The sequence below is a fragment of the Centroberyx affinis genome, unplaced genomic scaffold (assembly GCF_046629955.1).
Source record: "Centroberyx affinis isolate AG114_WGS23_722 - 3 ecotype Tasmania unplaced genomic scaffold, CSIRO-AGI_Caff_v1 ptg001603l_1, whole genome shotgun sequence".
Lineage (NCBI taxonomy): Eukaryota > Metazoa > Chordata > Actinopteri > Beryciformes > Berycidae > Centroberyx > Centroberyx affinis.
The window spans coordinates 128,064-139,212 of record NW_027280048.1 but is presented as its reverse complement, the minus strand read 5'-3'; the positions used below and the strand labels follow the sequence as shown (position 1 = coordinate 139,212).

Below are 11,149 nucleotides of genomic sequence, written 5' to 3'. Positions count from 1 at the left end.
ATATAATTGACAACTTCAGACTAAAAAATATCTGTATCAGCCTTCAAAAACCCATATCAGTCAAACCCTACTATAAACACAGAACAGAGTAAAGACTCAACAAACACACACTCTCTTCCCACAACTTTAGTTCCCTGATAAAACCTCACATCTCTACTGTAAAGTGTCAACTTTTCAGGAAGGCTTCCATGCATTTCTGATAATTAATGTACAACCAACAACAAACATAAACTTTCTACAAGACACTGACGATAGCAAAACACACCAGACTAAAGCAGTCTTGTTCTTCTCCTCCTCCTCTCAGCGGTCAGATCACCACTGAGGTTTTCCTCCACCTGCGTTATGAAGGCACTGACTGCGCTCTCATGGTTACCGCTGCCGGTTACCCCGGCAACGCCCAGTCCTGTCAAGCTGGCGACTTCCGCAGTGCCTTCACCAAACGGTTAGCTCTATTTGTTTACTCATTTGTTTATTAGTTTGTTGGTTTATTCATGCATTGATGATGTGACTGATCCGTTCACTGATGCGTTCAAGTGTATAAGCTGTCGCCCCTTACACTTTGTCTCCTATGCACCTTCTGTTTATACTGTATAAGCAAACATACCATCAAGTTAATGTGTCATCAGGTCAGTGTTTTCCATAGGAGATGATGTTACATAAGCTTCCCAGCTAGTAAAGTTTGAGATTCACATTTATTTACACTGCTCATGTTCTCCTATGTTCCCTCTACCTTTCTCACGATACATTTCTCCCTCCTCTTTCATCACAACCTCTCCTCTGTTCTCTCTCTCTCTCTCTCTCTCTAGCTATCTGAAGGAGTTTGGCTTCACCATCCCAGACAGACCCATCATGGTAGATGACATCAGAGTGAGAGGCTCTGGGAAATCTGGCATCAAATCAGTCTGTAAAGCCAAGATGGGGCACGGACAGGCCAAACCCGTCACGGTACACAAACTGTCACACACGCACACACACACACACACACACACACACACACATTCACACATACGCATTTAGATTTGAATACGTCTTCACAAGGCCTGGTTGTAACAGATTTGGCTAAAAGACAAAATAGATTAAAAAAGAAAGCCAGAATTTGTTGGTTCACTTGAAGGTAAGGCTAAAAACAGTCAGTTGCTATTATGTGTATGATATCATGCTGTGTGTCCTCTCTGCTCTTCCCTGTACTGTAGATGACCAAGTGTTACTTTGAGGATGGTTACCTGGACACCAGTGTGTATCTGTGGGAGGAGCTGCCATGTGGTCACGGCATCCAGGGACCAGCCATCATCATCGACAAGAACAGGTAGGCGTTTCCCACTTACTGTCATACATGCCACTAAATAAGCTCTGAAGTGAACAGCTATGATTACAATACATACAGTATATCACAGAGCAAACAATATGGGTCTAGTATGAAAATCATCAAAATGAATGACACCTTTGATTGGTTTTTTTTATAATGACTCTAGTTCTGTGTTCAAAGTGTCTGCATTTCCTTAAAACATATTAAATGTTTTAAATTGGATTATCTAAATTCAGGACCTTAAAAAATCTCTTAAAGATGATTAAATTCCATACTACTATTACTATTCAGGCTTTTTTAGGGCTGAAATTGGTCTTGCTTTTATTTAAATCGGCATTAAAAAGGTCTTAATGTATATAGTTTTACATGTATTTACCCTGTGAATGTGTGTCTGTACCTCAATGCTTGTTTATATCCTTGGATCTACTCTTATTTCCTCCATCAGCACCATCCTGGTAGAGCCGTGCTGCGAGGCCCGTCTGACAGAAGGGGGCGATGTGTGCATGACTGTGGGCTCGGACCCTCACTGCGCCCTGGGCACCGAGCTCAACACCGTGCAGCTCTCCATCTTCTCCCACCGCTTCATGAGCATAGCAGGTCAGCAGCTCCACAACAACCACAGAGGGGTGGGATGGAAAGGAGAGGGTGAGGGAGGAATGGAAGGGAGTAACGAAGGGGATGGCGGAGAGGGAGAGAGTGAAGGAGGGAGGAGGTATGGAATGGGAGGGGAAGAGGGAGGGAGTGATGGGAAGGAAGCAGCGGTTCAATGTGTGCTTTATAAATGCAGGTATTATTATTATTACAGTTTGTTTTATTAGCATGCTCAGTTCTGCACCATCTCTCCCCCTCTACAGAGCAGATGGGCCGGGTTCTCCAAAGAACCTCCATCTCCACCAACATCAAGGAGCGTCTGGACTTTTCCTGCGCCGTGTTCGGGCCGGACGGGGGACTGGTGTCCAACGCGCCCCACATCCCGGTCCACCTGGGGGCCATGCAAGAGACTGTCCAGTACCAGGTAAGGACTGCGCACACATGCTACTGAAACGCAAGCACAGGAGAAGTAACACCAGTTTCTGACAGGATGAAAGAAATTATGCCGCCTAACCTCAGTTCTTGGTTCTCTCCCCTCCTCCTCTCGGTGCAGATCAGATCACTGGGGAAGAATCTGAAAGAAGGGGATGTGATTCTGAGTAACCACCCATGTGCCGGGGGCAGCCACCTTCCCGACCTCACTGTCATCACACCGGTCAGAGGCTACCAGCCACTCTCCTCTCCTCTCCTCTCCTCTCCTCTCCTCTCCTCTCCTCTCCTCTCCTCTCCTCTCCTCTCCTCTCCTCTCCTCTCCTCTCCTCTCCTCTCCTCATATCTCATCCTCACTCCCTTCTCCCTCCTCACTCCTCTCCAGGTGTTCAGGAAAGGGGTGAGCGGTCCCGTGTTCTTCGTGGCCAGCAGGGGGCACCACGCCGACATCGGGGGCGTCACTCCGGGCTCCATGCCGCCCCACTCCACCTCCCTCCAGCAGGAGGGGGCCGTCTTCACTTCCTTTAAACTGGTCACTGGCGGCGTCTTCCAGGAAGAGGGTAAGAGAGGAAGAGAGGAGGAAAGAGGAAAGGAAAGGAGGGAGAGAAAAAGGATAGAATATGAGAGTGACCATAAAAACGGAGAGGGAGGAATGAATGTGAGAGAGTCAAGGGAGTAGAGATAAAACAATGCTGTATCTTGTCAACAAGTCGAGATTGAGACTCCTTGCATTGTATTTTTCCTATCAGTTGTCTGGGAAGGAGTGTATAGATGAGCAGAGGGACTTTCCTCAGCGGACTTAACAGAGTCCAGACAAACCAGACAAACCAGGGTTGCAGTGGATTCTGTAAATCCCTGGAATTTGTGGCTTTTGAGGAATGTTCACAAAAACACTGCATTAGAATCACCGTGACTCTATTTTGAATCAGTGAGCATGCACTGCTCTTTTTCGGTCTGTCTTCATTTAATACTCACGTCACTTTCAACCCTCTCATCACTCTTTCCTGTTTCTTTCTCTTTTACACCCTCCCTCCCCCCCTCCGTCTCCATATCAGCTGTAACTGAAGCCCTCATGGCTCCGGCCCAGTACCCAGACTGCTCTGGGACTCGTAATCTCCATGACAACCTGTCAGATCTACGGGCTCAGGTGGCAGCCAATCAGAGAGGCAGCCAGCTGGTGGGGGAGTTGATTGACAGTTACAGTCTGGCAGTGGTCCAGGCCTACATGGGCTACATTCAGGTGAGAGAGGTGTAGGTCAGCCTGTGGAAATAATGTGTGTCTAGTACTGTAACTAGTTATGTTACAGGACTTCTAGTACTTTATTAGAAGTAACTTTGCATTACCCACTTCAACAACATCAGCCGTAGCAATATGACTTGTGCTGCCATCAAAGTTTTAAGCCAATCTCATTTATATCAAGCTGACTGAATAGAGACTGTTTTTTCAATTATAGCTGCATGTCTTCTCAAGATCCCACAGAATTTTCACTTTTTTCTAATTTTCATTTTTTACATTTGCGTAAAACAAAACACATTCTAATTTTAACAGATTACAAGCATTGAAAACGAAGACATTCATTTACTAGCTACCACAAAAAAGTACTCTGAGTTGTCAAACTTGTTAAAAAGTAAGGCGATACCCCTAACAATTGTGGAGATCCAGCTCAGGATTTCATTCAATTTTTGGCACTGGGAATGTTCAGATTGGAGACTTATAAAAGTTTACTTTCTTTTTTTCCTTTTTTTTTTAAATGTACAGCAAACTGTCTAGACCTAGAATCTAGACAGGTCAACACTCAGATGTTTTAGTGTCCTTGTCATATTGTCTGTGTATTCCTAGAGTTTATCACATTAGTGGTCTGGTGTTGCATTCCACATGTACTACTGGCAGGTGTGCATAATGTGACAAATGTGTGTGTGTACATGTGTGCATGCCTTTGTGCAGTGCTAGCATAACCTGTGTGTGACCTGCGTGTTTGTGTGTGTTGTTTCAGAGTAATGCGGAGCTGGCAGTGAGAGACATGTTGAAAGATTTTGCACGTCGTCGACGGCAACAGACCGGCTCCTTGGAGGTGGAGTCGGAGGATTTCATGGATGACGGGACGCCAATCAGATTGCGGGTCCAGATCAATGAGGAAGAGGTGGGCAGGGATAATGAACTCATGATGATCCTAAAATTTGTTTGACCAATGTCCCGTCTTACCCTAAAACATGGCAGTTCTTTAGTTCTGTATTGTTCGTCTCGTTTCGTTTCTTGAAACCCAGGACATAAATACTATATTCTTCCCTCTCCCTCTCCTGTCATGCCGTCCATCACTACAGGGCAGTGCAGTGTTTGACTTCACGGGGACGGGGACGGAGGTGTGGGGGAACTGTAACGCTCCGCGGGCCATCACCCTCTCTGCCCTCATCTACTGCCTGCGCTGCATGGTGGGACAGGACATCCCTCTCAATCAGGTAATATGGTACTTTCTAGGAGTCCTGGATGAGTTTTAAGTCACTTTCAAGGTTTGAGTATCTTTTTTTGGCAGGTGTCAAGATGCTGTCAGGAAACTCATACCTGTAAAACTTACGGTCAAAATCAAATTCAGATGCATTTTATACCTGCACAACAGAATTAGTGATTTTTTTTCTCAGGTACAGCAGTAGTAACTCAGTAGTTTAGAGCTAAGGTTTGCAAGTTGATTCCCATTAAAATGTGCTAATCCCAGAACTGTAGATCATTTGAAAGAAAAACCAGTAGACTTGGAGAATAGTGGGATTTTGATTGACTTTAGTTTGATAAATGAAATTGCGTTACGTGGAAATACAGTCATCTTCACGTGAGATGCATTCAAATGGATAGACATGCTGTAGTTCCATAGTTAAGTTGAGTTGAGTCCTTTTTGTGCAGAACAATTTCAAAACCCTTTATCACAGTGACTTACCACCATTACACTTTTCAACTTTATGTCTTTAACTGTATGTCCTAATGAAACAGATCAGGTTGAAAAGCATCAGCAATATAACAATCAAAGCTTTTTCAAAATTTCTACTCTAGTTTTGGCATTTTTGTAGTCTGTTTTTACTAATGCCACAACATATACTATCTTTAAAAACTTTGAACACTACATTGTATATGCATTGAAACTCATCGACATTCAAACACTGTTCATATCATTCTGTTTGTACAATTCAGCCGTTTCCTCTCTTCATATCCAGGGCTGTCTCACCCCAATCAAAGTCATCATCCCCTCTGGCTCGATCCTCCAGCCTTCCCAGAATGCAGCAGTGGTGGGAGGGAATGTGCTCACATCCCAGAGAGTGGTTGACGTCATCTTTCGGGCATTCGAGGTGTGCGCTGCATCGCAGGTGAGAACAACTGTACTTGCATATAGAAAATATGCAAAAAAAAAAGCTTCCTCAATTAGTGTTTTTTGAATCTCCGGACAGAGTTTTCTCTGTGTTGACCAGTTAGTTTTTGTCACTCCTCTCTGCATCAGGGCTGCATGAACAACATTTCGTTTGGCAGTGAGAGGAGCGGTTACTATGAGACGGTTGCCGGGGGAGCTGGGGCGGGGCCAGGCTGGAATGGGCGGAGTGGAGTTCACAGTCACATGACCAACACGCGCATCACTGACCCAGAGATCCTGGAGAAGAGGTGGGGCAAGTGTTCATTACTTAGGAACTAATTAAACATAAGAAAGATGATCATTTTAAAGTCTAAAAATATTCTGTCCTATAATAATAATGATAATACTACTACTACTAATAATAATATATAGCTAAGAGTAGGATATAAAAAGGAGATAAAAATAGGGAAACCAATTCAAGTGGTTAAAAAATAAATACATAAAGTAAAATAAAACATAGAACATAAAAGACACAACAAGGCATTTATTTTTTATATTCTCAAAGATTGCATTTATCTACTGTAATGCATAGCAAAGCAAATACAACCATGACTTATCAGAGGATAAAACATTTGACCATCCACTGAATTGATTTGTTTGTTTCTGCTGCCTCAGGTATCCAGTGATTCTGGAGCAGTTCTGTCTGCGGCCCGGCTCAGGAGGAGCAGGGAAATACTGCGGTGGAGACGGTGTGATCCGGAAACTTCTGTTCAGGAACAAGGTGGTTCTGTCCGTACTGACAGAGAGGCGCGCTACCCGCCCCTACGGCCTCATGGGTAACCTCTCAGCCTTTGACCTTACCCACAAAAATAGTCTGCTTTAATTGCCCATGCAAAGTGACACAAGTGAAAGCCCATATAACATTTTAATGTTTTTTTTTTTTTTCTATATTAAATCAGGCCAGGTTGATTATTGGGTTGTGACATGATAGCATTTTAGCATTCTAGTGGCCTCTTCCTTTCCTTCATCCTACTGTAAAGTTTATTTCTTTCATTTTGTGAACTCATTCTTCTCCCTCTCCTCCTCTTCTTGTGGGTCAGGGGGTGAGAGTGGAGCAGCAGGGCTGAACCAGCTCCACAGAGCCGACGGCAGAGTGCTCAACCTGGGAGCCAAGACCTCCATCAGTCTCCAGCCAGGGGTAAGACTGCAGTGTGTGTGTGTGTGTGTGTGTGTGTTGGCATGCCTGTGTGCATGTGTGTTTATCAGGGTTGGGCATTAACGGAATACTTGTTAATGTATTCTGATAACAAATATTTGTGAAACATTATTATTTCTGGGAATACTTCCATTTAAATAGAGCCAGGTATTGAACGCCTTTATAAAATGTGGCACAGAAGAAAATGTGTGCTTATATGCAGTGTTGGGGAGTAGTGAACTACATGTAATTAAACTAGTAGTTTAACTACATTTTGCAGTAGCTTGCTGGTAGTTCAACTACATTCATATTTGCATAGTGATTCAAGTAGTTAAATGAATTTTTATGCCTCTGCGCCGGCGACAGCTGTGGCCGGAGGAATTATGTTTTCGGGTTGTCCGTCCATACATCCATACGTCCGTCCCATTCTCATGAACGCGATATCTCAGGAACGCCTTGAGGGAATTTCATTACATCTGGCACAAACGTCCACTTGGACTCAAGGATGAACTGATTAGAATTTGGTGGTCAAAGGTCCAGGTCACTGTACCTCACAATAAACGTTTTTGGCCATAACTAAAGAATTCATACGCTAATTATGACAAAATTTCACACAAATGTCTAATAGGATAAAATGATGAAGTGATGACATTTTGTATCCAAAAGTTCAAATGTCAACTTCACTGTGACATCATAATGTTTTGCTTACCACTGTAGCTGAGAAAACGATCTTGGGTCATTCTACAAAAACGGTGGAAGTGCTGTCACTTACTTTTGCAGACACCAAAATCCTTTAAGTTGACCTAATAATCACATTAATTATATATGTTCAATAAATAAAGACTGTCCTTGCAATGACAAAACAAAGTTTATTGGCGGAGGCATACAACCGCAAGGCGGTTATTTCTAGTTTTTTGTGTAGTTAACTACTGAAACTACAAACAATTTTGGGCCATAAAAGGAAAGGAATGATTTTTGGCGGGTGGTGCAAAAATGTGCCATAGTATTGATGATTGATGAATTGTGTACATTACTTTTTACTTATTGTGAGAATCTATGTTTAGAATTTATACTGCGGGAGCGAATGGGGAGTAAGCATTCCATTGTACTTGTTACACATGGCAATAAATGATTATTGCTATTTATTAACAAATGTTCAGAGAAGTAGTTGCATGCTATTTTAGAAGTTACCTGGCTAACTGAGTAATCCTGCTTGCTGCAATACCCCCACCTGGACTCTAGTTTCTGGAAGGCAGGTGTCTGACTGATGGACATTGTATACAAAACCAAAGCTGACATTCCTTGCACTTTCTCATGAATAGTGGGGTATTTTATTTTTTGGTTTATGTATATGACCTGTGAACAAGTGGGCACTTTTTGCAATAAACTCAGTTGAGTAGCATTTTTTGCTGGCATGTGACTTTTTTGTATTATATTTTGTTATAATTTTGTATCACATGTACATTGTCAATTTGATCATTCAAGTAGTTTGAACTACTTTTTCTAAGTAGCTTTAGTTAACCAAACTAGATTTCTCTCTAGGGTTGCTTTGCTGTAGTTCAACTACTTCCAGTGTGAAGTAATTGGTAGCTTGCAAAGCTATGCTTTCAAAGTAGCTTCCCCAACACTGCTTATATGCAAACCTGAAATAAATTTCCTAAACTTTGTAATTTTTTACTTTTTCTTATCTGTACCTTTATACACGAAATATGGTAAAGGAATTTGAAAGTAATCAGAATACATTACAGTTTAGGTAATCCCTTAGGTAACTAGTAACTTTAATGGAATATATTTTTTAAAGTAACCTACCCGACGCTGTTTTTCATACCCTGAAACCCCTCTGTTTTGGTGTGTCTCCCCCTACAGGACATGTTCTGCCTCTACACCCCTGGAGGAGGGGGGTATGGAGGGGAAGAGGAGGGGAACAGGAGACCCCAGACCAAGCGCAGGCGCTTGAACGAGACTTTCCCTGAGAGAGGCAGCGTCTTTGAATACCGAATGGCACAAGAGGGCGTGTGAAAGTAACAGGACAGAAAGGGAGAGTCAAAGGACAAGCCAGGGGAGAAGGAGAGAAGCTGGGTTTATAACGGGAACTCCAGGAGACTGTGTGAGGGAGATGAGGGAGACGGAGGGGTATGTTAAGGCACTTTGACACAGATGGAAAGATTATTCAAAATGGTGAAGAGAGAGACAGTTTTAACATCAGTTTGATCATTAAGCTGTGAGAAATACAGGATGCACATGTTAAAGTCAGAAGGGAAAATACAGTTGCAAGTCTAGATATAGGCTGGCAACTTTCTGACAATTTCTACACCTGTTCTGTCAGTTTTTAAACATTATTGTTGTGTTGCAGTTTTTCAAACCTGTGTAATTTAGTAGGTGATAACTGTAGAGAAAATGAATTGATATTTAATATGATTAAATATCATCTACCATTTTTTTTTCCAAAAACATAACACTAAGGCTGCAGGCCAAATGTCCAAATACTAATTATATCTAATATTTTAGCAAGGCTGTCCACACCATACTAAATGTGGTATCGATGAGATTTGTGTGCTAAGTCTGATTTATACAAATAAAGTTAAGTCTGATTTATAGAAAGTTAAGTCTGATTTATAAAAAGATTAATGAAGCTTTACATTCCCATTTTCTTGGATGCATATTACAAAGTACATTTCCAGCAAACACTATTTTTATGAATGAGGCCCCAAAGTTGTCACATGTTGTCTAACACATACTGGGTGCTTTTGCACCACATATATTTGTAAGATTAAACTGATTTTCAGTTTGTTATTGGTATTTTAAATAAAGACACATTATATTCCATGTGTTTCTTCCCTGATTAGACAACTATGAAATCCCATATGTGTGCCTCAAAGAGAGGTAAGAATTATACATTTTGTGCCTATAAATATGCAGCCTAAGCCATTTTGGTTGAGGAAACCTTTCATACTGGAATTTAATCTGTAATTTTCTCCAAAATGGCTGACAGTGCAAGTCAGCAGTTTGAACCTGTACATCAATACAGTGGATGTACAGAGTGTGTTGCAGTCAATGATGCTGCTAACTAAAACCTTGAAACCTAAAATGACATGCTGACTCGAGGTGTACTTACAAGGTACTTCTTTTTTTTTCTTACATTATTCCAAGTCTAATAATGCAGGAGAAATGCAGCCATGACACAGCTGCTAATGTGAAGGATCTAAACAGTCTGCTGTTTTAAGATTAACTTAAATCAACCACTACACTTCATGGTGTGGTTGCTGTTTGTACTTGATGAACTAATACATGCACCCTTGTTATTTTTGTAGGTCAGACAAATAAAAACACATTTCCACAATAGAAGGCTATCCTTTTCTTTTTTTCATAGCCAAGTCTTTCAAACATATTAGTTTCAGATTTGTCCCAGCTAGTCAAGTTGATACTGTACTGCCACCATGTGTTCAGAAAACCACATGACACAGAAATAGTACAGCAGGATGGGTTATTGATTACTGAGTCACTAAGGTCATAGGTCAACACTAGGTCACACTAAACTCTAGGTCAGTGTGCTATAGTCATCATCAAAACCTGTTTGAGGCCACTGCTATCATCTGTATCAAACTGTGATATTTTTGGAACACTATTAACAACCTTGCCACCAGATATACATATAAATTCCTGAGAGTAATTGAAGATTTTGAGATAGAACCCAGCAGGAGTGTGTGTGTGTGTGTGTGTGTGTGTGTTGGGGGGAGGGGGGCATGGCTCCTCCTCAGGAATGATCAGGGGGAAGAGGAGGAAGGAGGGCGAGGGAGTGCAGGCATGCGTAGGCAGCTGATAAAGAGATAGTGAACACCGCAGGAGAAGCAGCAGGAGGCTGACGGCTGCTGGACTGTTGATGTAAATCAGCTGGGTGTGTGTGTTTGTGTGTGTGTGGATGGGTGTGTGTGGATGGGTGTGCGCATGTGTGCCGATACCTCAATGCAGAGGCCATGGACTGTGGATCAAAAGACAATATCCTTATTTATGGATCACAATTCCTGTTTGTGTGTAAAACAATCTATCATACTCAAAGAATTTGAAACTCACCCCCTGGTGTTGCCTGGAGCCGTCCCTCCACTTTATCCATCGGCTAATCATCCGCATTAGGCTTTAGGGATTTATACTCTCAACATGGGGAAGGACACAGTGCCGACTGAAAACAACCAAGGGAGTAGAGAAAGTCTTCAGTCATTCAATAAAGTATCTACCATGTTTTCTTAACAAAGAATAAGGCTTTTATGTGAAAACCTGTCCAATTATAAACCACCAACA

The 11,149-nt window shown here is 42.2% G+C and overlaps 1 protein-coding gene across 1 annotated transcript; it reads left to right on the top strand.

The window, feature by feature from the left end:
* Window positions 1-304: 304 nt before the first annotated feature.
* oplah (5-oxoprolinase, ATP-hydrolysing) lies at window positions 305-10,128 on the top strand (the record flags this gene model as incomplete). The annotated part of the gene is made up of 15 exons (XM_071528047.1): window positions 305-442; window positions 807-945; window positions 1,194-1,306; window positions 1,752-1,903; window positions 2,161-2,321; window positions 2,451-2,552; window positions 2,712-2,886; window positions 3,382-3,566; window positions 4,321-4,467; window positions 4,649-4,783; window positions 5,528-5,677; window positions 5,809-5,966; window positions 6,334-6,494; window positions 6,759-6,856; window positions 8,720-10,128. Coding segments are annotated over 15 exons (2,167 nt in total), but the record flags the coding sequence as incomplete, so codon positions are not given.
* Window positions 10,129-11,149: the final 1,021 nt, after the last annotated feature.